This window comes from Thalassophryne amazonica, chromosome 18 (assembly GCF_902500255.1).
Source record: "Thalassophryne amazonica chromosome 18, fThaAma1.1, whole genome shotgun sequence".
Taxonomy (NCBI): Eukaryota; Metazoa; Chordata; class Actinopteri; order Batrachoidiformes; family Batrachoididae; genus Thalassophryne; species Thalassophryne amazonica.
In genome coordinates, this window is record NC_047120.1 from 47,368,140 (window position 1) to 47,395,255 (window position 27,116).

The following is a 27,116-nucleotide window of genomic DNA, read 5'->3' on the forward strand; positions in this document are numbered from 1 at the left end:
ACATTAATTTATTGTAACATTTGCTTAATTTTTAAACATTAATTACCTGTCTTGTTAGCTTTCGAAAAACAATCACGGACGTGTTGAAGCGAATTAGCTTCAGAGATTCGTGTAGTTGAATTTATAATGATATGGCGATATATTATGTTATGAAACGGGGTTATATTATGAGGGTTTTTTTTTTAAATAGATATGTTGTATTTTTAGTTATGTGGCTCAACTTTACTTTTTAAGTATTTTCCCTGACAGGTGGCGGTATGAACCGTTCTTTCTCCCCGTCTTCGGTTCGATCCATCCGACCGAACCAGCCTCTGAGGAAACCATCCACCCTCCCCGTGGGCGTTCCCGCTCTGACTCCGCCTTCCAGACGTCTGACATCACCTGGTACAGTGCCTGTTCCACACGTGGCAAGCCTGGGTGAGAACTTTAGCAACACATGAATGAATCATGATCACATTTACAGTGTGCTGTAACAGTTACTGGTGTAATAGTAAACTTAAAACTATCTGACGATGGCAATTACCATTGCAACTTTTTTTTAAGTTACTTGGAATTACAGCAGTGTGAAAAACTGTATAGCGTTATCCAAGTTTTCCAAAGCACGCCTGTTTTGGGAGACTTGGCTAATGCTGTAAAATTTTTCATGCAAAACAGGCATGCACATGTATGCCTTTTAATGTTAAAATTGCGTTATTGATAAGGTTTTGGCTATGTTTATTATTTTTATGTGATAAATGTATTACTTAAAACTTCATAAAACTGTTTCAGCTTGTGTATCAGTGCTTTTTAGCCATTTTGAACATGTCATCATTAGCAATAACATGATGATTTTGGTCATTATAATCGTGATGTAAAATTTTCATACCGTTTCATCTCTTACACCAACCATATTTCACTTGAATTCTTCTGTCATTCTTGTGGATTAATCATGGCCAAAAAAAAGTATCTGGTGGCAGTCAAAATGGCCCATATCAATAATGATATCTGTGTCACCAAAACAGGTCCTAGTGACCAAAGTCATACACACATTTCATCACAGGTGAAAATTAATTTATCCAGGAAAACATTATACTCTTTATAAACAAACATTTAGGGTGGTAGTATAGCACAGAAAAAGCCCCACATGCATTTGATTATTTGTGAACTGGTGTACCCAAGGCTCTTGGAGAAATGGCCTGCTGATCTGCTTAAATACTATGTGCCCTGTTATTGATATCTTGCTGTCCTGAAATACACTTCGTCTTTTTTGCAGGTGCTCTAAATGCCTTGGACAAGAGGGTTAAATCTCCAGTATGTAGTAAACGCCCATTACTTTGATATTGCTGTGATCATATCTGGCCGTCTGTTAAAGATCTCTGCCCTTCTTTTAAAGATCTCTGCCATTTTTCTTCTTTGTCTGCACAGTTCTTAGGCACTGCACCTCCAGATACATACTTTTGCAACTTCTGTGGTCAGCAAGGTACTCTTGACACACTTAATAACTTTCAGTATTAATTTAAATGTTTTTGCAATGCAGGAAAGTTCATTGTGGTTGAACTGAGTTGAGGCGTTTTGGACATTTTAATTGACCTCTTTGCGCTGATAGGAAATTTTCGGTGCAAAGGCTGCAAGAAGACGCCCTACTGTTCTGTGGCATGTCAGTCAAAAGACTGGAAGGTGCACAAAGACATGTGCAAGTCCAGTGATGGAGACACTGTCAAGTAAGCTAATTGATCCCACAGTGCCAGTTATTTTAAAAACAAGTTAGAAAAATGCAATTTTGGGCTTTCAAGTCCACTGCCAGGATTTGGATTGGACATCAAGACTTACCTGTACTCAGTTGTGTTTGTTCTTCTGAAGAGAAAAGTCCAAGGAAAGCTGTGCTTCACCGGTGTTGGGAGACAGAGCCAGTCTTCTCGAGTCAAAGGTAACTAATGTTTCAGGGATATCAAACTGCAAATAAACACTTTAGTGATGAAACATCCTTGTATGAAAGATTTATGATCTGCATTTTGGTTTTACCTGCAAAGCACAGTGATGGGCCCTGCCAGCAGAGAGTCTATTTAAAGGACTTGTACCTCACCAAAATTATTAAGGGAACAGATGTCCAGGTATCACAGAATCCTTTAGTCTCAACTTTAACAATAATTGGCAAATGTTATTAAAGCTAAAAATGTATTTGCTATGGTATTTCTTATTTAGGCATCACTATTGGAGTTCTACAGCCCGAGCAGGTTTTTCATCTTTGTCCAAAGTCCTGAGGTGCGAGAAGCCCTGCAAAACATTAGCATGGAACTTCAGAAAACCTACGGCAGCTGCCCCTCTACAATGGTTTATACACCCTGCCAGGGGGAGGTTTGCGCAGTTCAGTTCTCCTGTGATATGGTAAGCATAGAACTTTTTCACCAATATAGATGAATCCAAATGCCCATGTTGCCTTGTCCTCCTTCAACCTTGCAATTTGTGTTGTACTTTCCATTTGTGTATAGAACTGGTACAGAGGCCTGGTCCAGACTTTGGCTCCTGATCACAAGACTGCGAAGGTCCTTTACATTGACTTTGGCAACGAGGAGGATGTTCCCATACAGAGAATCAAGCCCCTTAATGCCAACATTCAGCTTTTTTGTCCATGTGTAAGGGAAAATTGACACATTTATATTTGTTGATTTTGTATTTCTTTCTAATATACCCATAAAATGACACTAGCACTTGATTGTCTTCTGCAGGCGATGGAGTGCCACATTGCTGGGGTGGTGCCCGTGAACAGCAGCTGGTCAGGCGAGTGCTGTTTGGCTGTAAGACAGATGTTGGCTGGAAAGACTGTGACCGTTAAGTTGATTGAAACACTTGAGAGTGGTCACGTCCATGCTGTGGATATTATGCTTTCTTTGGGTAGGTCATACAGACTTTTCTGGATTGGATTTGTTTGCGATTGTTGGAATGTTTGAGATGCACAGGTGTGCTATACGCCAAAGGAAAAACATCCCCGTTTTGCTTTTAGGAAACCGGCTGAGCACATTCCTTATCGAACACGGTTATGCAATGAAGGAAATGGCTGCCGTAACCCCATCTGAGCAAGAAATAAGTAAGTAGTCTGTGTATGTTCCTCCCCTCATGGTTGGCAAATTAATCTGTGTGCTTTGTGCATCATTGTGGCATTAAAGAAACAAATATGTAGAGAATTAGTGGATTTCACTTTCTGTACCGTGCAGAAAATTGTTTAAGGAGGAGAATCCTTGTTTGTTAGCAGAAGTTTGACAAACTTTTATAACACTGCCTAAGCACATTAATATGAGAACTTTCAGTGTTGTGCATCAAACATTCCTAGATAGTATCCGCCGCTACCTGTAAGGCCCAGAAGCGGGGTGTAGAGTTGCTTTCTATATGTCGGACCCACTTTGTTGTGCACTTGATGACTTGTGCAAATGTTAAATTGTTTTCACTCACTTTAACCAGAACATCCTAAATGAGTATCTTAAGCAAATTTGAACTTGAGCATAATTAGATAGCTGGCTATTTTTGGCACAGTCATGCCACTCTGAGTGCAGTTGATCCTGTTAGACCTCAGAATTGAAGAAGAGTAGGTGCCAGTCAGTACTTGGCTGGGCGACTGTTGGGGAATAGACTGTGATGAACATGTTTCTCCATGTGGAAATGGAGAGGCGCCAGGAAGGGCATCCGATGTGGATCTGCTGTGCCCAAACAACCAGAGGTCGATGAAAGCCATAAAGAAAAAAATCAACCAGTCTGCATTTTCTGTTCTGTCCTAACCAATCAACCACAGGAAAATAAATGAAATAAAACAACCCACCAATATATGCTGGGTTGTTAGTCACCAATATTTGATCTACATCAGTAGTTTACAAACTGTGAGGTGCCCCCCCCCGCATGTGTGTTGCAACCACGTAAGCAATGTAGCTGGTTGTTTTTGTTTCCGGATAGAGTATCGAAAGACAAGAGATGCTTCAATGAATATCTCCTAATTTCTTTTCCACAGTGATAAAGTCATCACTAAGCCACCACCAGCCTTCTTTGCTATAGTACACATTGACTAAAATCCACTAGCAATCCACTTCTGTGAACTCATAAAGTGGATGACAAAATTCAGTTTCTGAAGTATTAATATCAAATTAAATTCTCTGAAAAAAATATATTTATTTTTGTTTGTTTTGGTCACCCCGTGTTTGAAATTGATTTTATGACATGTCTGACAAAAATGAATGACCAAGAGGATGGTTGATCACCTACAAGCTTACATTAAAAAGCTATAGTGACTTTCGCTGTCATCAGTATCTCTCTGAACTTCCGTAGGTGGTATGCTATGTGCATCTTTGGAGATCTTCAAGCGTTTCTCTGGTGGAAAGGATGATAACATCCGGGCTGAGGCACCAAAGGCACAGTCACAGGCAGTTGGTGACTCCTTCTCTGTTGTGGTCACCCACTTCCAGTCACCCACCAAAATCATTGTTCAGAAAGTAGAGAATGCCGGTAAGTGCACACTGCTAAATCTCTGGATCAGGACAGGTGTAGTGGTTTTCTTTGTGTCGTGTGTTTGACTCCTTTCACTTGCTCCCCTCGGGACATGAACTCATGATCTCCGGCGTGGGAGGCAGACGCTCTGACCATGACCAGTTGGCTAAAAATCCGAGCTCTGGCCTGAGTGTCCAGAGAATCCTTTGGCTGTCAGGGGAGTGATGCCTATTGACTACCCTATACACAGCGACTCCTGCTGGCCCTAGTAGCAGACAGATATTTGTCCGGCTACACATGCTAACATTTGGAGGTTTTGGTTGGCAGGAATGATTCAGGAGATGCAATTGAAGCTGAAGGAACATTGCTGCAAGTCTCCAGCTCCTCTGAACTTCAGACCTGCTCCTAGTACCGCTTGTTGCGCCCAGTTCTCAGGTACAGCACATTAAAAAAAATTGTTTTTATAAACAGCAATGGGCTATTTGCACATTGACTTCTGCGTTGTTTTCCGTCCAACTGTGATAGCATTCTACACCCATTGCTTACAACAGTTACCAAACTTTAACATCATTAATGTTCATCGGATTTGTAGGAAGGCTAAAGCCCCAGCCAGCAAATTAAATAAAGGATTTAAATATGTTTTGTCATATATACACACAACTACAAAGTTAAGTAAATAACAATTACTAGTGCGTTGTCCGTGGGATCTATGGGCTCTAGATTGGGTAGTGTTTATAAAATGGGTAGCTGACATTTTTCAAGGGTGGTAACAAATTATGCAATGTTTCTGTAATTATTTGGAATGGCATGTGAGTCTAGAATCTAATTACCAATGTCCATTGTTGACTGTTGTTATGTAATATCTGTAATTTCTTCACAAATATTAGTCCCATAAATGTTCCATTTTGGCGACGTTCATCCTTGACCCAAAATGCATAAGCATACCAAATGGCAAATGTCAGCTCTCCCCAGTTTCTCTGTGATCACACGCATACACGTACACAGAGCCCTTGGCTTCTAATGTGTAATGTTAACTAACGTCAAATGCTAGTTTTGTCATCTTTCTGTTGATGTGCTTCATCCAGCTAAATTCTGCACATCCATCCATCCATTTTCCTCCGCTTTATCCGGAGTCGGGTCGCGGGGCAGCAGCTCAAGCAAAGCCGCCCAGACCTCCCGATCCACACACACCTCCCCCAGCTCCTCCGGGGGAACCCCAAGGCGTTCACAATTCTGCACATTATAAATAAAATCTGCTGTGTAATGTTGGCTGTTAATTACTTGCTGCCACTTGCAGAGCTTATTTGAATGGGGACAGAAAATTGTCAGTACTGCTTATAGAGGCTGTTTGGCAGGTTAAAGAAGCTATACGCTATCTTGCTGTCAGACTGTTTGACCTGGGGGAGATGCAAAAATCAAGTACTTCCCAAACCTTTGTTCCCAAAAACTTAAATATCAAATGTAAAAGTGATGTTTGGAATAGACCTGTACTTTGTAGAGACCTTAATTAGACTTGTTTGGTCAGTCCAGACCCTGACGTGTGCTTTCTCTGTCAGAGGACAAGCAGTGGTACAGGGCTAAAATCCTGGCATATTCATCAGAAGAACGAGTCTGTGTTGGCTACATTGATTTTGGCAACTCTGAGGAGGTGGAGATCAGACACCTGCGCCCAATCACTGCGTCTCTTTCGGCTCTGCCGATGCAGGCTATCCCATGTGGACTAGCTGGTAATCTCTCCACTGTGCAACACTGGTGTAATACTGCATTGAAAGGTTTTAGGAGATAGTTCTAGAGCTGTATTTGTTGGCTATGATACAGGTAATGTTGTTTTTGCTGTAGTATTTCTAAATTAGGAGATAGTTCTAGAGCTGTATTTGTTGGCTGTGATACAGGTAATGTTGTTTTTGCTGTAGTATTTCTAAAGTCTGTTGTTGCTGTTATTTTTAATGAGACGGGCTACTTGGTTATTCTTCGCAAAAATTTGGATATTGTGAGCCTTTTTCAACAAAATGCTTTCAGTGTGTTACGCAGTATTTTTGAACTTTGTTTATGCATATGCTATGAGTGACCTAATTTCATAAAACATTTGTGCAAACATGCAGTTGCTTCAGTGGAAGCGCACTTTGTGCAAAGATATTCTGATTGTCACTTCAATATTAAACTTAACAAAACACTGCTTAGTGAAGTGGAAGGGAGACGAAATCTAAATTTCAGTAGTTTGAACTCTCAGGTGTTTCAGTTGGTGCATCATGCCCACTAATTCATTCATCTCCTTTCCGTGGTGTCCCTCGGGTGTGTTCCAGGGGTGCAGCCCGCTGAAGAAGACTGGTCGGAGGAATGCCTGCTGGCTCTAAAACGAAGAATCTGCAACCGAGTATTGCGAGTTGATATCCAGGGAGCACACAAGGGCAATGCTTTGATGACTATGATCGATGAGAGCAGTGATCCTCAGGACAACATCGCCGAGCTGTTGATCTCTGCTGGCTATGCACTTCCTGCTACTATCACCAATGACCAGCAGGCTGAGCAGAAACCTGCTGCTGCTGCAGAACCACATGGTGAAAAAAAGATGTTCTTATTAGGAATTGAATCTAGGGCTGCTGCAACTTACATTTATTTCTGTGTTTGATTAATCTATCAGTTATTTCCTTGATTAATTAATTAATTAGATGTTTGACCCAGAAAATGGTGAAAACTGTCAGTTTTTCTCCAAAGCCCAAGATCAATCAATCAATCAATTTTATTTATATAGCGCCAAATCACAACAAACAGTTGCCCCAAGGCACCTTATATTGTAAGGCAAGGCCATACAATAATTACATAAAAACCCCAACGGTCAAAACGACCCCCTGTGAGCAAGCACTTGGCGACAGTGGGAAGGAAAAACTCCCTTTTAACAGGAAGAAACCTCCAGCAGAACCAGGCTCAGGGAGGGGCAGTCTTCTGCTGGGACTGGTTGGGGCTGAGGGAAAGAACCAGGAAAAAGACATGCTGTGGAGGGGAGCAGAGATCAATCACTAATGATTAAATGCAGAGTGGTGCATACAGAGCAAAAAGAGAAAGAAACACTCAGTGCATCATGGGAACCCCCCAGCAGTCTAAGTCTATAGCAGCATAACTAAGGGATGGTTCAGGGTCACCTGATCCAGCCCTAACTATAAGCTTTAGCAAAAAGGAAAGTTTTAAGCCTAATCTTAAAAGTAGAGAGGGTGTCTGTCTCCCTGATCTGAATTGGGAGCTGGTTCCACAGGAGAGGAGCCTGAAAGCTGAAGGCTCTGCCTCCCATTCTGCTCTTACAAACCCTAGGAACTACAAGTAAGCCTGCAGTCTGAGAGCGAAGCGCTCTATTGGGGTGATATGGTACTATGAGGTCCCTAAGATAAGATGGGACCTGATTATTCAAAACCTTATAAGTAAGAAGAAGAATTTTAAATTCTATTCTAGAATTAACAGGAAGCCAATGAAGAGAGGCCAATATGGGTGAGATATGCTCTCTCCTTCTAGTCCCCGTTAGTACTCTAGCTGCAGCATTTTGAATTAACTGAAGGCTTTTCAGGGAACTTTTAGGACAACCTGATAATAATGAATAAGATAATGTCCTCAAATGTCAAGTGTCCACAACACAGATTTTCATAGAGGAGGAAATAAACCAGAAAATAACTCGCATTTGAGAAGCAGAAATAAAGAAATTGTCTGTTTAGAAAAAAGGAAACAAAGACTGATTTGATTATGAAAATAGTTGGGGTTTCATTTACAACCCCTGGCAATAATTATGGAATCACCAGCCTCGGAGGATGTTAATTCAGTTGTTTAATTTTGTAGGAAAAAAAGCAGATCACAGACATGACACAAAACTAAAGTCATTTCAAATGGCAACTTTCTGGTTTTAAGAAACACTGTAAGAAATCAGGAAAAATAATTGTGGCAGTCAGTAACAGTTACTTTTTTAGACCAAGCAGAGGGGAAAAAATATGGACTCACTCAATTCTGAGGAATAAATTATGGAATCACACTGTAAATTTTCATCCCCAAAACTAACACCTGCATCAAATCAGATCTGCTCGTTAGTCTGCATCTAAAAAGGAGTGATCACACCTTGGAGAGCTGTTGCACCAAGTGGATTGACATGAATCATGGCTCCAACATGAGAGATGTCAATTGAAACAAAGGAGAGGATTATCAAACTCTTAAAAGAGGGTAAATCATCACACAATGTTGCAAAAGATGATTGTTCACAGTCGGCTGTGTCTAAACTCTGGACCAAATACAAACAACATGGGAAGGTTGTTAAAGGCAAACATACTGGTAGACCAAAGAAGACATCAAAGCGTCAAGACAGAAAACGTAAAGCAATATGTCTCAAAAATTGAAAATGCACAACAAAACAAATGAACAAATGGGAGGAAACTGGAGTCAACGTCTGTGACCGAACTGTAAGAAACCGCCTAAAGGAAATGGGATTTACATACAGAAAAGCTAAACAAAAGCCATCATTAACACCTAAACAGAAAAAACAAGGTTACAATGGGCTAAGGAAAAGCAATTGTGGACTGTGGATGACTGGATGAAAGTCATATTCAGTGATGAATCTCGAATCTGCATTGGGCAAGGTGATGATGCTGGAACTTCTGTTTGGTGCCGTTCCAATGAGATTTATAAAGATGACTGCCTGAAGAGAACGTGAATTTCCACAGTCATTGATGATATGGGGCTGCATGTCAGGTAAAGGCACTGGGGAGATGGCTGTCATTACATCATCAATAAATGCACGAGTTTACGTTGATATTTTGGACACTTATCCCATCAATTGAAAGGATGTTTGGGGATGATGAAATCATTTTTCACGATGATAATGCATCTTGCCATAGAGCAAAAACTGTGAAAAAATTCCTTGCAAAAAGACACATAGGGTCAATGTCATGGCCTGCAAATAGTTCGGATCTTAATCCAATTGAAAATCTTTGGTGGAAGTTGAAGAAAATGGTCCATGACAAGGCTCCAACCTGCAAAGCTGATCTGGCAACAGCAATCAGAAAGTTGGAGCCAGATTGATGAAGAATACTGTTTGTCACTCATTAAGTCCTGCCTCAGAGACTGCAAACTGTTATAAAAGCCAGAGGTGGTGCAACAAAATACTAGTGATGTGTTGGAGCATTCTTTTGTTTTTCATGATTCCATAATTTTTTCCTCAGAATTGAGTGATTCCATATTTTTTTCCCTCTGCTTGGTCTAAAAAAGTAACTTACTGACTGCCACAATTTTTTTTCCTGATTTCTTAGTGTTTCTTAAAGCCAGAAAGTTGCCATTTGAAATACTTTAGTTTTGTGTCATGTCTGTGATCTGTTTTTTTTTTTTTTCCTACAAAATTAAACAACTGAATGAAGATCCTCCGAGGCCGGTGATTCCATAATTTTTGCCAGGGGTTGTAGTAGTTGATTAATCGTTGCAGCTCTAAATGAACATTTCACAACATTTGTTGCATTCTGATTATTATAGTAAATATGGTTGAGTTCGTTGAGCTTTGTGGTAGTGTTATTTCACTGAAATGTCCTTTAAGTGGTGACAGTTGTATGTTATGAAGCCATTTCATTTATGTGCCCTTTTGTGTTCACTGTGTTGTGAAGACATGCAGCTGCTTTTTATTGCTTCATTTTACATCACAGAGGAAAGATGGTCAACGGTGTGTCATGAAGGGCCACGACTGTCAGTTTTGTCATTACCACTCGTGTGTATGGCATGTGTTACTGGGTCTAGCAGTGGTCAGATGGTGTTCTTGTGTGTCCTGCAGTGTCTAACATGCCCCGTGAGCCTCTGCTGTGGTCCAGTGCCGAGCTCCCTCGTGACGGGCAGACAGTGATGCTGCTATCCAGTGTTGTGGTCAACCCTAGCGAGTTTTACTGTCACATCAACAATCCTGCAGGTAGTTCTGTGATCAATAAAAAAAAAAGCTGTTATGATAATAAATTAGACAAGTGCACCTCCCTCTGCCAGGTGACAATTTGGACTTTATGTGCAATATTGTCAAGCATCTTGTGCAATATATCTCCCAGTCATTTTGCATAAATTTGTTGTATTTATTGTTACAAAAACATTATTTAATATTGACATTTTCTGTAATTGTGTATTAAACTAACTATTGTTTGGCAAAAATACTTTCCTTTGGTATAAATGAAGTTAGTGAATTTAAATAAGGTTTTACAGAAATGTTCAGAGCAGGGGTGGTGGCCAAGTGGTTAATGCGCTTGGTTTCAGTTCAGAAGGTTCCGGGTTCAAATCCCACCCCTGCCACATTTCTCCATGTAATGTGGAGTTGCGTCAGGAAGGGCATCCGGCGTAAAACTTGAGCCAATTCAACATGCAGATCCACCTTGGATTTGCTGAGGCGACCCCAAGTTGCAAACAAGGGAGCAGCCGAAGGGACTTACTTTTTACAGAAATGTTCAGAACCCTCTGTAGTTGGGCCCCTGCTGTTGTCGAGACCTGCACATGCCTTTTTGTCACACTACTTGAGCAGTGAAATTTTTGTTTCTTGTCAGACAATCGACAGCTGGTGCAGCTGGGGGCCGAGTTGAAGCAGCTTTGTGAAGATGTTGCACCTTTCACACCCAAAGTGGGAGAACCCTGTTGTGCAAAGTTTCCTGGTGAGACTCATTGATTGTGATTATCATTCTGTCAAAAACTGTGGGTGTGATTATTCAGCTTTATTTGTACCCAGATTTAGGTTATAAAAACAACAACAAAACTCAAAATAATGCAATTAAGAAATCCTAAATTCATAATTCATGTTGCTGAATTGATGGCACGTGAAATATTTTCTCATGTAAATGCTTTGTTGATGTTCATGCAGTCTGGTTTCTTTTTGTGTGTGTTGTGCTTGTTCCTGTCCAGGGGATGGGGCATGGCATCGTGCTATGGTGCAGCAGCTGCTTCAAGATAGTGTGTCTGTTTACTTCGTGGACTACGGCTACAGCATTCAAGTGAAAAACAGCTGTGTTAGAGCCATCGAACCCAAACTCCTGGTTTTACCTTTTCAGGCCATCCGCTGCTGGCTTGCAGGTACTGTGTGTCTGCATCAGCAAGAGAGTGGAAGTTTGTTATATTCATTTAATTTGGAGCTCAGATGGTTCCTCAGTCAGTTTCATGAAGATAAAGATTTTCTAAGTTCAGGAATTATATTTTTGTGCAGAGGCAGTGTCCAGAGACTTGACTCACTGGTGTGTGTGTGTGTGTGTGTATATATATATATATATATATATATATATATATATATATATATATATATATATATATATATATATATATATATATATATATATTTAAGAAAATGCCATAATGTTCCACTGTTTACTTGTGAAATTGTGTTTACACTTAAAATTATACTATGAGGGGATGTTGCGTTAAATAGTAATTATTTTTTTAAGTCGTGAAAAACAGAATATACACAGAGTAGCGTGCTGCCCATGGGGATCCACGGGCTCTAGGTTGGCTAGTGTTAATAAAATCGGTAGCTGACATTTTTCAAGGGTGGTAATAAATTAAGCAAAGCTTGTATAATGAGTTGCAATGGTGTGTGTGAATCCAGAATGTTTTTAGAACCTTAGACCTCAACAGTTTTTAGAAGAGGAACTAAACCCTTTTATTTCCTGTGAATTATGTCATTTTTTAAATGTTAATTTACTGTCGTAATGTATTTATAAATTGTTTAGGTTCTTGTTATATATACACTATTATAATCATTTTATTTTTCCTTCTATTTTCTTATTTGACTTTTAAATGGACCACAATGGAAATAAGTGTTTTCACTTTCTTGTCATTCATGTATTTTGAACATTATATTATGTACTTGGATTGAACTTTCTAAATAAAATCACTCACCGCTCTCATGCTTTTAATATAAAGATGACTTACCGCCCCCTGTTGGAATGGCGCGAGTTCATAATGTAATTAGCATCCTCCATTGTTCAGCAGGGGTGGTGGCCAAGTGGTTAATGCGCTTGGTTTCAGTTCAGAAGGCTCCGGGTTCAAATCCCACCCCTGCCACATTTCTCCATGTAATGTGGCGTTGCGTCAGGAAGGGCATCCGGCGTAAAACCTGTGCCAATTCAACATGCAGATCCAACTTGGATTTGCTGTGGTGACCCCGAGTGCAAACAAGGGAGCAGCCGAAGGGACTTACTTATTGTTCAGTGTTGTTAGCTAATATCCCTAGCTTCTCCAAAAATTTTCATCCTATCAACGTTCCATTTCGCAGCGTTCATCCTTGACCCAAAATAGATATACCAAACGTCACATGTCCGCTGTCCCTGGTTTCTGCATGATCGAGCCATACACACACACAGAGGCCACTTGGCTATTATTAAAATATAAATAAAAATTGAGGAATATTTACAAGTGTAATTTTAGTTTGGCCGGGCGTTGACTGAATGTAATTGAAGCCTCTTTCTGCAGAGAACATCATTTTACTATAGTACAATCTTTTCTGATTAATAGGAAATGTAATTTAGAAAAGAATCCATCTCTAAAATAAATACATGCAAGTAAATTCTGGAAATTACTTTTCAGAAACCATGACTCTTAAGCCCCTTTCACACCGGGGCCAACGTAGAATTGTGTATTGTGGCGTACTGTTTACACTGAGTTACGCAGCTCTACATCGGGTTTTTACTCCACTACGCAGCAGTATTCTGGCGGTACGCGAGGAGGATGCAAGAAACATGTTTAATTTTTTCAGCATAGAGCACTGGACTCAAAGTATGCAGTTTATAAGTGAGTCTACACAACGCACGCAACTTAAACTTATAAATCTACACATCACTGCGCTAAAGTACACCAAGCCTCCTCAATTCTACACGCTGGGGTGACAAATCCTTTTATCAATACAAACCTGGATTGATAGATTTTATTTGTCCTCTGGACTTTACTGGCAGTGACGCTTCAAAACCATGGAAAAAGAAGAGGCGAGCCATGCTCCCATATTTGGAGGACATGTCCACGTCCAGTTTCACGGACAGATCTACAGCGGGAGGACATGTCCACCGTTCACTTCTCATGCATGGATCGTGCACGACATCGCCGCTGCAGCTCGCAGCTTTCCTTCACCTCCTCCAATTGTCTCACGAGTGCAGTAAAGTCCATTAACCCCTGCTCACAGACCGATCCCCAGCAGGAGGACATTTCCACTGTCCACGTCTCGCAGCAGATCGCACGCACAGCCGCCACATGTACCTTCGTTTTGCTTTGCTTTTATTTCTCTCCTCAAGTACTCTCACAAGTGCAGCAAGTTAAGTAGTCCATTAACTCCTGCTCACGGAGAACTCGCCAGCGAGAGGACATATCCGGGTTAACTCCACACGGATGGATGGCCAGCGAGGGAACATGTCCATGTCCACTCCTCATGCATGTAACGCGTGTGCGATTGCCGGTCCAGGCATTTTCACTAAGTTATAGCGCGTGCAAAAAGATTGTTTTGTGCATAATTCACCACTCAGACGTTGTTCAGAAGGAAATGCAATAACACAGGGTTTACTGCTTTACTCAGGCACATGTGTCACAGCTGGATCAAACGTCACACAAATGTCCGCTGCTGCTGCTGGCTCAAAGTCACAAGCTTCTGTGAATCGCCACAACAGGAGGTTTTCAAGTGCTACTTGGAAAGTTGTGATTTCCACTGCTTTGTTTTAAGGGCGAGACTCTGTAGCGTGAGTATTTAAGATGTGTGCCTGAAAAGTCCATTAACTTCTGGAAATAATGTCTTCTGACTTTTTCCAGTGTATCAAATCCGTCGGCTCACCCGCGCTCTCTCTCTGCATGCAACGTGAGTGCTGTTCATGTATTGTTTTGAGAACGGATCACATTTCCACACTGTCAAAAAAAAAAAAAAAAGGCAGGAGTGGACAGAAAATACAGCGGTGAGGGCTACATACATGGCAGTAAGCAACTGAAGCTAGATGAGGAACGCAAACACACACCAGCGTACACAGGGACTATGCCCAAAGCTGTGCAGTTTTTCAGTGTATTCCACATGCATCACAATGCAGCTGTATGCAAGCTCGGTGTCAAAGCGTGTATCTTGAGTGGTTTGTATGTTTGGATCCAGGCGTGGAGCCACTGGGATTGGAATGGAGCAGTGAAGCCACGTTGTGGTTCCAAAGTCTCGTGGACGGCCACCAGCTCTCAGCACGTGTCCTCGCACTCACTGAACAAGGCTATGGCGTGGCGCTGGAGAGCAGAGGGCTGGATGTGGCGGATGCCCTAATTTCTCAGCAACTAGCCAGAGGTTCCGGGCAAACTGAGCGGCTTCCTGATCTCACGGCCAAAGAAGCACGTACAAGCAAGAGCACTGTAGCCAAGAACCAAGAGAGTGTAAAGGAAATGGAAGACAGCCAAAAGCAGCTCCAAGCCTCCAACCAGACAGCTGCCAGCTCCCAGGATGAGCCATCTGAAGAGCTGAGTGCAACAGTGAAATCAGAAGGTCAGTTATTGTAAGCATTGTTTATTTAAAAAAAAAAAAAAGGAAATGAATGAGTCAAGAATACTGATTGAATGTGTGTGTGTCCCCTTTCAGCAGAGTCTTTCCCTTTGGACTGGAAGACAGTGGAGCTGCCTGTCAATGAGATGTTCCAACCTTACTTTGCTGCCATCACCAGTCCTTCCCTCTTCTACCTGGTTGGGTCAAACCAAGGTCAGCCTGCTCACTTGTGCCTCTTTCTCACGTTAAGTAAACATTTACAAATATGTGACAATTTGTATTTCTGTTGTGGCCGTTGTGTCGCACAGTTGAACCTAATAAGCTTCGGGAGGTGATGGTGGAGCTGGCCGCCTACTGCAGCACCAAGCAGGCCTCAGTGGCCGCAAGCAGACCCGCACCAGGAGCAGTCTGCTGTGCCCAGTTCTCTGGTGAGGAATGACTTTATGATTCCCTCAACACACAACATTGTAATACGTTACTGAGGCAGCAAAGTCCTTTGGTCTGGCTCCTCAGTGGGCTGGTTTTCCTGACAGACGCACAGCACTCATCTTGATGATGCAGCCAGTAACTGTCCAGTAAAGTCAGCCCAGCAGCTGAAAGGAAAAACAGAGGAATGCAGTGTTTATGCAAAGTTTCACACAGTGCAAGAATTCCCCATTTCTAAGCTTTGCCATGACTCCCTATAGCCACTAGGGGTCAGACAAGTGTGCTAAAAAGCATGCAGAGTCATGAGTTTATAACATTAATCATTGACTAACTGTGACACCTGTTCACCAGCAGTCGTAGTGTTAAAAAACTGTTTATTTTTAGTTTTAATAATAACTTGCTTTTGTGCTTAAGCAATGTTTGAGAAATACTCTTTGGAAAATCATCAGCAACAGTGAAGTGGATGTGCTTGTGCCATATGAGGACATTTTAATAATTTGATAAAAAAATAAAAAAAAAAATATATATATATATATATATATATATATATATATATATATATATATATATATATGTCAGCAGGAGAAAATCACATCTTCACACACAGATTTATTTATTCCATACAGGAGACACTGTGAGGACAGACCAGCTCACTCATTAATGAACTCCATTCACATTCTCACACACACAGACAATACCAAATATTACTATTTATTCCTCTCAATGAAACCTTTTTTCTACATTTTTCTCTCTGATTTGTGTTGAGGCATGCCTGCAGTTATCGCTTCTGCAGAACTGAGCCGGTAATTTGCCGTCTGCTAGTCGACATAATTAGACTGCTGTGGTGCAGCCGAGCACAAGAGCATCTATTCTTTAAACACAGTGTGCAGGTAGAACATTCCACAGCCCAGCTAACAACAGGGTTGCATTTAACTGAATCTTTTGTGCTGTCTGAAGGTCTGCTGTACAGCTGGATGCAAGAATTAATGTTTTCACAAGTTCTCTAAATGCGTTATCTGTAAATGCTGAAGACAGAGTACTTGTACAACAACAAGAAAACACTGTACACACCGTGAGGTTAAACATTTTCTCCAAAATACTGTGGGTAATGTTTGAAAGCTGTCCCATTAGCAAACACAGGGCTGTGAAAACCCGGCGGATCTGCGGGATTCCGCGGATTTCATCATGGGGGGGGGGGGGGGGGGGTGTTAGTGTTGTACTCTTTAATCGTGATCATCACTGAGTTTTTAAAATGCTTATCGCAAAGCGTTCTCTTTTTTTTACGACATCGTGTAAGTTTTATAACTCCGCGGACACTGATCTGTGTATTACAGATACAAATCAGTTTCCTTGGATCCGCGGAGTTTTGCGGAGGAAAAATGCCACTCAAAGCGTAGCTGTTACGACTGTTGTTGTAAAGCAGGACTGGTTGGTTGCTGCGGCGACGCTGTGTGGCTCCTGTGCGACGCTTAAGCTAAACTTAGCATGTGGAAATCCCAAACCTTAAAGCTTTCAAGGTTTTAAAAGAAGATTTGTGCAGCATGTCTGTGTCACGGACCGACGTCGCACAGAGAGAAGATGGCGAGAAAGACTGTTTGAAAAAGTCTGATAAGGACAAGAATCCATGGAATTGTCACTGGCTTCATCCACACACCTGAAAGATAAAAGAATGGGAAAAAGTGAACTGTGCCCTCTCAGGAATCACGGTAAGAATTTTTCTCTCCCTGGAAAATAAATATTGTGCTGTTCAAACAGGATTTTAGACAAGATTATGTGACTTTTTTCACTAATCTAGACTTTCTTTCTTTGTAAAAAGACATTGTGGCTTTGAATGGATTTAGGCTGCATGAATTTACACAAGAATATAAGTGACTTTTTACTATAAGGTGTGTTATTGATATTTTACCATGATTTTCCAAATATTCTACAAGCTTTAGCTGTGGTTTTTGAAATGCTGTAACAGTCATTTCAGTCTTCATAAATTTCATGTAGTTTAATTGTTCTGAGTTAATGCATAATTTGGTTTACAGTTAAAAGGAAAATCATTCCAGGTCCTACTTCCAGGTCATATTCTGTTATTTCAACATCATCATTGACAGGTCAAATAAAAGTTTGAATATAGGATCAATTAAATATCCACTAATTTTGAGATTTGTTCTTCCAGGAGATGCTGAAAAAGTATCATTAGATAAAAATTTAATTCTGGGGCCCCACAGGGCCCTAGACCCCAGCTCCTGGGGACTACCCCCACCCCCAGACCCCCTGCAAATTTTCCTCGGATTTCACAATTTTCATTTCACAGCCCTGCAAACAAACGAGGGAAAAGACTCTGGCCCCAGAGATGTGAACATCACCACCAGTAACATTCATTAACATTTTACAATATTCAACTTTTAGATTATTGCCTATTTTAATAGTATGTGTTGTTGGGTTCCTCACAAATGTGAAAAACGTATGGTGCAAACTAAAGCAGTGATGCTGGTGAAACTGCAGAAAGGTAGATTTGAAAGCTGATTTTAGTGTGTGTGTGTGTGTGTTATATAACTGCATCTGCCCCTTTTCATCCAGCTGATAATAACTGGTACCGTGCGGTGGTCCTGGAGGTTGCCGAGAATGAGATCACCGTCATCTACGCAGACTATGGGAACATTGAGCAAGTGCCATGTTCCAGAATTTTGGCTATCCCTGTGCACCTGCTGCAGCTCCCCTTTCAGATAGTTCGCTGTGCCCTCATTGGTAAGGCTTTTAAAATAAGATCAACTTTATTCATCCCGAAGGAAATTATTTTGCCAGAGTACAGAAACTGTAAACTATGATGGCGTTTCAGGGCCACATTGATGATTTTTTTATTATTATTATTTTTTTATAAGACTTCGAAATAAAGACGTGATATTACAAGAATAAAGTTGTAATTTTATGAGGAAAAAAACTTGTAATTTATGAGAATAAAGTCATAATTATGACAAAGATGTAATTTTATGAGAGAGAGACTAATTTCAAAATGAGATCTGTGGAGTGCTTTAAGTTGTACTTCAGGTATATGTTTTACAAATAAAGAGGAGAGATAGAGGTTCCTTTTTAACGTAGATTCCCAATGAAAGCCCAAAGCTTGTTTCCAGAAGGGTCCACGGCACATCTCTCACCCCTCCCAAGCACTCCTGTTGGGAGCGTGGCTGCAATCGAGAATCGAACCCGGATCACTGGCATCTCAGTACAACGTTCAAACTATTATGCCACCACCTACTGAAATCTGCACCACATTATCATTAGTATCACAACTTTGAAAAGAATATGCAAGAAAATGTGTCTATTCCGGAGGAGGAACCATGCGGATTTCGTCTGTAGTTCTGGTTATTAGTAGCTCCCGAAATCGCTTCTTTCCTGGAGGAGGAGATGGCCGGAACTGGTGTCGTGGGGTTGTTGATACAATTCCTGGCGGGAATAACTGCATTGACACGACACTGGCAGTTATCGCTTCTCGTATAAATACAACTTTATTTTAGTAATATGTTGACTTTATTCTAGTAATATTTTGACTTTATTCTTGAAGTCTAAAAAAAAAGTAGTAAACAGTGAACAATGTTTTTTTTTTAACAAGAAGTACTACAACAAACATTGCATCTTAGTCATTATTTTGACATAGATTTCAAACTGGACGACATAAACTCTGTTTTAGTCATCGCTCTGGGGTATCTCACTCCACCACTCCTTCCTCTGCTCCCAGGTCGAGAACATTTTCCTACAGTGTGGCCAGCAGAAGTGCAGCAGATGTTTCGGGACTTGCTGTCGCAGGGTGTCCTAGCCACTGTCCAGTCCTTTGATGGGTCTGTTAATCTGCTTTCACTCACTCTGACCACTGAGGGGGGCAGGAGTGATGTCACGGCTTTGATCTTGAAGGCACTACAGGCTCAGGTCAAGACCCCTCCTTCTCCAGCCACCCCTGTGTTATGTGATCGTACTACAGCTGCCCCCAACTGCCCTCAATCCACTAGGATCCCTGAAACCCATAAATCGCTGGACGACCCACCTGCTACAACACCAGACTCACCCAAAACTCTCCCACATACCACTTCTGCTGAGAGAGTTGATGGTTTGTCACATTCAGTTTTCACAGTTTTTGAGATATGTGTATATATTTAGTAAAAATGGCATTTAAATGCATGTGTAGTGTAACCCTTCATTACCCGAGGCCAAAATCTGACCATCGGGTATTATGAAGACTTTGCGTGCATGTGTCAGTCTGCCCCTGTGCTCAGCAAAAGTCCAGTCCCATTACTGCCAAGGTGTCTTCTTCAAAGTCACAGGGAACATTCTTGGGACACAAACCTTGGACAAGTTCAAAGATGGCTAACATTGACCTACTCTAAGAGGTCAAAAGGTCACATTCTGTTTCCTGTTTTTATGCTCATACAGACGAGGGTATGAGCATAGCACAAGGGTATAGCGGGGTGTTATATTTGATTTTAGATTTGTATCAGTCATAAGAAATACATAGCTTCAAAACATAAAAAATGGAGCTAAACACCGAGTAGCATCTGAGATACAACTCGGGATGGGTATTAAGACTTTAACCACAGTACTGCTTCTCAATCCGGTACTTTAACCAAATTCTACTTGGTACTTTGTGGAGAAGAAAATTCAAAATGAAGAAGATAATCAACCATGTTTTATTTTCTGCACGCCATTTAACAGTCAAGTGCAACCACACATTTCAGTGTTAAATTTTCTGGTTGATTCTGAGAGAGAGAGATGAGCTGCCTCCATGCTCCATGTGCGCACACATAATCTCACAGTGAGAGATGGAGAGCTCTCTTCTATGTACCAATAAATAAAGCAAGACATTTCTGTAATTTCTCCAGTACTGAAAGGAGTACTGTTAAGGGTTGGAGCTTATCAATATTCTGGTCTTTAATCTAGCACACACTAATTTAATTTAATCTACTCTGGTATTAATCTAGCCCCGGGTCCTGATTATAGCAGGTTTCAGTACACATCTCTAGATGCTATTAACTGAGCTGCTAAACTGTTATTTATAGTAAAAGTATTTAAGATGCATGTTAATCAGGTTGTTCTTCCACTATTGTGTATATCAATCAATCAATCAATTTTTTTATATAGCGCCAAATCACAACAAACAGTTGCCCCAAGGCGCTTTATATTGTAAGGCAAGGCCATACAATAATTATGTAAAACCCCAACGGTCAAAACGACCCCCTGTGAGCAAGCACTTGGCTACAGTGGGAAGGAAAAACTCCCTTTTAACAGGAAGAAACCTCCAGCAGAACCAGGCTCAGGGAGGGGCAGTCTTCTGCTGGGACTGGTTGGGGCTGAGGGAGAGAACCAGGAAAAAGACATGCTGTGGAGGGGAGCAGAGATCGATCACTAATGATTAAATGCAGAGTGGTGCATACAGAGCAAAAAGAGAAAGAAACAGTGCATCATGGGAACCCCCCAGCAGTCTAAGTCTATAGCAGCATAACTAACAAGTAAGCCTGCAGTCTGAGAGCGAAGCGCTCTATTGGGGTGATATGGTACTACGAGGTCCCTAAGATAAGATGGGACCTGATTATTCAAAACCTTATAAGTAAGAAGAAGAATTTTAAATTCTATTCTAGAATTAACAGGAAGCCAATGAAGAGAGGCCAATATGGGTGAGATATGCTCTCTCCTTCTAGTCCCCGTTAGTACTCTAGCTGCAGCATTTTGAATTAACTGAAGGCTTTTTAGGGAACTTTTAGGACAACCTGATAATAATGAATTACAATAGTCCAGCCTAGAGGAAATAAATGCATGAATTAGTTTTTCAGCATCACTCTGAGACAAGACCTTTCTGATTTTAGAGATATTGCGTAAATGCAAAAAAGCAGTCCTACATATTTGTTTAATATGCGCTTTGAATGACATATCCTGATCAAAAATGACTCCAAGATTTCTCACAGTATTACTAGAGGTCAGGGTAATGCCATCCAGAGTAAGGATCTGGTTAGACACCATGTTTCTAAGATTTGTGGGGCCAAGTACAATAACTTCAGTTTTATCTGAGTTTAAAAGCAGGAAATTAGAGGTCATCCATGTCTTTATGTCTGTAAGACAATCCTGCAGTTTAGCTAATTGGTGTGTGTCCTCTGGCTTCATGGATAGATAAAGCTGGGTATCATCTGCGTAACAATGAAAATTTAAGCAATACCGTCTAATAATACTGCCTAAGGGAAGCATGTATAAAGCGAATAAAATTGGTCCTAGCACAGAACCTTGTGGAACTCCATAATTAACTTTAGTCTGTGAAGAAGATTCCCCATTTACATGAACAAATTGTAATCTATTAGACAAATATGATTCAAACCACCGCAGCGCAGTGCCTTTAATACCTATGGCATGCTTTAATCTCTGTAATAAATTTTATGGTCAACAGTATCAAAAGCAGCACTGAGGTCTAACAGAACAAGCACAGAGATGAGTCCACTGTCCGAGGCCATAAGAAGGTCATTTGTAACCTAATATGCTAATAATTCAAACATGGTTATGCAACCACACATACAGTATTTGCTGGAGTGTGAGGTACAGTAAGCTCTTAAGAGGTTCTAAGATAATATTTTGTTTTTCAGAAAATGAAGTGCAAATGAGGTCACCATGCAGAATCGATACAAAGAATAATGGTATGTATTGGCTTGACTATGAGAATTTAACAGTTCAGTGTTTTGTATAACTGGTTATGATCATTTTTGGGATCCAGAATGTCATGATGTCTACATCAATATTTTCAGCAAGTTACAGTGGTGAAAATAAGTATTTGACCCCCTGTCAGTTTTGCAGGTTTCCCACCTACAAAGAATGGAGAGGTCTGTAATTTTTATCGTAGGTACACTTCAACTGTGAGAGACAGAATCTAAAAAAAATCCAGAAAATCACGTATCATTTTTTTAAATAATTAATTTGCATTTTATTGCATAAAATAAGTATTTGAACCCCTACCAACCAGCAAGAATTCTGGCTCACACAGACCTGTTAATTTTTCTTTAAGAAGCCCTCTTATTCTGCACTCTTTACCTGTATTAATTGCACCTGTTTGAACTTGTTACCTGTATAAAAGACACCTGTTCACACACTCAATCACACTCCAACCTGTCCACCATAGCTAAGACCAAAGAGCTGTCTAAGGACACCAGGGACAAAACTGTAGACCTGCACAAGGCTGGGATGGACTACAGGACAACAGGCAAGCAGCTTGGTAGAAGACAACAACTGTTATGATTATTTATTAGAAAGTGGAAGAAACACAAGATGACTGTCAATCTCCCTCGGTCTGGGATTCCATGCAAGATCTCACTTTGTGGGGTAAGGATGATTGTGAGAAAGCTCAGAACTACACAGGAGGACCTGGTCAATAACCTGAAGAGAGCTGGGAACACAGTCACAAAGATTACATTAGTAACACATGATGCTGTCATGGTTTAAAATCCTGCAGGGCAGCAAAGTCCCCCTGCTCAAGCCAGCACGTGTCCAGGCCTGTTTGAAGTTCACCAGTGACCATCTGGATGATCCAGAGGAGGCATGGGAGAAGGTCATGTGGTCAGATGAGACCAAAATAGAGCTTTTTGGAATCAACTTCACTTACCATGTTTAGAGGATGAGAACAACCCCAAGAAAACCATCCCAACCATGAAGCATAGGGATTTATTTTCATCAGGAATTATTCTGTCATGTTTTTCTTGTCACTTTGTTCTGGTTATGATTCACTAGTTATTTTGTTTTCTTCATATGGTTATTTTCTGTTTTGACTTGTCACTTTGTTTTTTTTGTTACTTTATACTTTTGCCATCCATTCTGTTCTAGTTGTTTTCAGTCATTGTTTATTAAGTTATCACTTGTTCCTCTTGGTTATTATATTTGATGTATTGTGTCAGGATTTGTTCTGGTTGTTGTTTGATCACTGCTTTTTCTTATGTTTTGTCTTACTGCTTTGTTTTTCTTAAGTCAGTTTGTGTTTAATGTCATTTTAGTATTTTGCTCCATGTCTCTCGTTCTAGTCTGTGCTGCCAGTTCATGTTTAGTTTAGTTCTCATGTTCATGCCTGCTTCCAGTTGTATTATGTTCTGCCATAGTTCCCTGGTTTCTCCTCACGCCCCTCTGAGTTCTGTTTCACTCCACACCCTGCACCTGCCTTCATGTCTTCATCCCTCACTTACATCTGATTATGTTCTCTCTGCACCTGTCATGTGTCCCTGTCTCTCACTTTAATTCTGTCTGCTTTGTTTTTCCTTTTGTCTCACACTCTGTGCACCTGTTCACACATCTTTGTCTTTTCTTCTCTCCACCCTGTACTCTCTTCCCTCCCTGTCTTGCACACATAGTATCTTTGTTCATTAGCCACGCCCCCTTTCTGGATCCTTCCTCACGTGCATCTTGTTAACACCACCTGTTCCTAATTTGTCCACATGCATATTAACCCTCACAGTCTCACAGTACCTAGCCAGATTGTTGTCGCTTCCAGCACACTCTCCAGCCTTCCTGTTCTTTGCCCTGTTTAGTCTCGCCGTGTACCAGTCTTTTGCTCTGTTTCTTGACCGCGCCTTTTGCCTCAGCCTACATGCCTGTTTGCTCGTGCCTTAGACCCCTGCCTGGAAATGACTAAGTTTATGCCTCGCCCTGCTTGTACCTCTGTTCCGTTATCTGATCACCTGTGTGCCGAACCTCAGCCTGTAATAAACATGACGACTTCTTATACCACAAAGCCTGGTGTGGGAATTTGTACCATGGGTCCACCTGCTCCTGGTGTTGGGCAGCCACCCGTCATAACAAATGCAAATTATTTAAAAATCATACAATGTGATTTACTGGATTTTGTTTTTAGATTCTGTCTCTCACAGTTGAAGTGTACCTACGATAAAAATTAGAGACCTCTCCATTCTTTGTGGATGGGAAAACCTGCAAAACTGACAGGGGGTCAAACACTTATACTTGCTGAAAATATTGATGATGAAAATATCACCCATACTTGCGTAGAACACAGTATTTTTGTAATGTGTTTCTCAGGTCACGTACACGATAACACTCCAAGTACTTGCTCATAGAATAGTAATAGTACAATACTTAGGCAAAAAGTGACCTGTTTTTAAGGGGTCACAGTTTTTACTGCACAGCTTTTCATGTTGATGTAACACTGACGTCTCTTTGATTCTAAGATCTTCAGAACCCTTCCTGCTGCTGTCTGAGTTTGAAGATGAAGGTCAGAGCTTATTTTAATTTTCAATTAATATTCTCATAACAATCAGTGGTGGGCACAGATCAGATAACGGCTAATTAGCAAAGCTCACTTTTTTTTTTTCTTTTTTTTTTTTGGTGCACAGATTAGCATTGATAACTATCAGCAGACCAGCTAGCGTCCACTACGTTTAGTTCCTCTAACTTTAAGTTGGCTGCCATTTTTAAAAAAAAATATTTTAAAAATTAGTCAAAAATGCTTATAAACCCTATTATTATATGGCTACGATAGCCCATATGCTCTGATTGGCCAGTCTGTGACATTGTTTACAGTTGTCACGGCGCAAAATAAAACAAAAGGCAAACAAAGAAATTATGAGCGACGACCCAGGACCCACCTAGTCCTGGGTTTTCCACAGGGTCGCCTCCCAGCTGGATGTGCTTGATCACCTTCCTAGGAAGGCACTTAGGAGGTATCCTTACCGATACCTGGACTACCTCAACTGGCTCCTTTCTACGTGAAGGACCAGCAGCTCTACTCTGAGCTTCGCACCTTATCTCTAAGGGAGACACCAGCCACCCTTCCCCACGATCTAGTTCTTTTGGTCATGACCCAACCTTCATGACCACAGGTGAAAGTAGGAATGAAGATTGACCAGTGGATCGAGAGCTTCGCCTTTTTGGCTCGACTCCCTTTTTGTCACAACAGTACGTTAGATTGAATACAACACCGTCCCTGCTGCGCTGATTCTCCAGCCAATCTCGCACTTCATTGTCCCCTCACTCCTGAACAAGACCCCGAGGTACTTGAGCTCCATTTGGGGCAAGACCTTATTCCTGGAGAAGGCAATCCATCGGATTCCCACTGAGAACCATGACCTCAGATGTTCAGATTTTATAATAATAATAATAATTATAGACACTTTTATAAGTTTCTTTAGGTGTTTGTTTTGAAAGGAAGTAATTTTCTTTTACTTTTTCAGATCGACCACCTGGAACAGTTGATGCAGCTGCAGATTTCTCTCATCAAACAGTTAACAGGACAAACGTAATCTTCATCCTAACCTCGTTCCTTATCTTACACTTTATTTGCCAGTTTGTTCAACCAGTTTTATTTTTCAGTTCAAACTCCAGAAGCTGCCACCGGTTCATTTACAATTTTGTCTTTAAAAGGAGTTTTAAGTTTGTGTGTCTGAATTTGACATTTTTTATTTCAAATCATAAGAATGTTTTGAAGTTTGTTTGTTTGTTTGTTTGTTTTTTTTAAAGTAAGTGAGGTTTTCTATGTTAAAGATGTTATAAATAACTGAAATCAGTTTTAAGTTCCTCTGTCGTGCGTGCTGTACTGCTGTCTGGTTGTATTCATGTTCAGCTGGATTTGTGTGTCTGTGATTTCAAAAACAAGAAAATGTGTTCAAGTGGCTTCAGGTATCTTTTTTTTTAATGACCAAAATGTTTGGTTTCTTGCAAAAAAAAAAATTGTTCTGATGAGTGATGATGGTTTCATCCACTCCGTGACATTGTTTTTATTTACACATCCCCCCAACACACACACACACACACACACCCAAACACAGGTTCTTGACCAAAAATCTTAGTTTGCATTTCTTTCTCGCTGCTACTGGATTGATGACATTTTATTTCCCCCTGAAAAACTTTGGCGACATTACACTAAACTGCAAAGAGGTGGTAACAATCCTGCCCTCTGTTGGTTGGTAGAAGTAATGACTCCTGGGCTTGTTGAATGCAGAATTAACAAATTAAATTGGAAAGACGGGAGGGAAAAAAAAACTGTCCACGGGGACAGAGTAAATAGAAGTGTCTCTGCCATGCTATTGGAGGAGAGAACAAAGAGAACCTGTTAGCACAGGTGGGTCTGAATGGGCGTGGCCTGTGCTCTCGTTTGGAGGAGAGAACCAGAACAAGATAGGAGACGCACTGAACGGACCTGACCGAACAGCACGGGGTAAGAAAAGATCTGTTAAAACTCTGACCTACAGGATTGTCAGGTTAATGGGAGTTAAATCTGCAGGTAAATGTAAATCAAAGTGAGTACAGTTTGTTCACTTGTAAGAACACAGGTTTTGCTGTCAACTTTAGCTCTTGTTTGGTCAGGTTCATGACTTTTGACCCCAGTGACCTTTAGTATCTTTGACCACAAAGAAAAAAAAAAAAGAGAAATGCACTCAAGGCAGTGTAGTGAAATTTTATTGTGGTTTTAGTAAGTGGTAATGTGACATACACGTGTGTCTGTTTTTAAGCTAAAGGTTTTGTCACTATGATCAATCAAAAACCTGCTCATTTATTTTATTAGACCAGCAAAGAAGCCATTAATGTTATTTTTATCCAGTAAAGTACAGTTAATTATATTGTGTGTGTGTGTGTGTAATGTAATATATATGCAATTTCAGCCCTAACATACAAGTTTAAAACTAATTACAGCCTAACTTTTTAAACAAGGGCGTTTGAATTATTTAATGAGAAGCTGCAAATGCTGGAAAAGTCAATGTTGACAAAAGCATATTTGGTTTGATACCAGTAGGTCCTTGGTTTGTGCCCTGCCCCTTCATCA

The 27,116-nt window shown here is 40.7% G+C and overlaps 1 protein-coding gene across 1 annotated transcript; it reads left to right on the plus strand.

The window, feature by feature from the left end:
- The first annotated feature begins 257 nt into the window (after positions 1 to 257).
- On the plus strand, positions 258 to 25,992 carry tdrd1 (tudor domain containing 1). The gene is made up of 25 exons (XM_034194648.1): positions 258 to 417; positions 1,253 to 1,290; positions 1,405 to 1,459; positions 1,586 to 1,700; positions 1,840 to 1,906; positions 2,010 to 2,090; positions 2,182 to 2,364; positions 2,469 to 2,612; positions 2,706 to 2,871; positions 2,981 to 3,064; positions 4,291 to 4,467; positions 4,777 to 4,884; positions 6,006 to 6,176; positions 6,753 to 7,007; positions 10,238 to 10,369; positions 10,986 to 11,090; positions 11,338 to 11,505; positions 14,546 to 14,920; positions 15,014 to 15,130; positions 15,226 to 15,345; positions 17,912 to 18,079; positions 19,068 to 19,433; positions 21,949 to 21,999; positions 24,526 to 24,569; positions 25,528 to 25,992. Exons 1-25 carry the CDS (start codon positions 258 to 260, stop codon positions 25,594 to 25,596), a joined length of 3,519 nt encoding a protein of 1,172 aa, XP_034050539.1. The 3' UTR covers positions 25,597 to 25,992.
- Positions 25,993 to 27,116: the final 1,124 nt, after the last annotated feature.

Excerpts from the sequence above, each read along its gene's own strand:
- tdrd1 (XM_034194648.1), top strand. The coding sequence starts at position 258 with ATGAACCGTTCTTTCTCCCCGTCTTCGGTTCGATCCATCCGACCGAAC. Across the intron at positions 7,008-10,237 it reads TGCTGCTGCAGAACCACATG|TGTCTAACATGCCCCGTGAG; the intron begins GTGAAAAAAAGA and ends TGTGTCCTGCAG. Across the intron at positions 11,091-11,337 it reads CTGTTGTGCAAAGTTTCCTG|GGGATGGGGCATGGCATCGT; the intron begins GTGAGACTCATT and ends GTTCCTGTCCAG.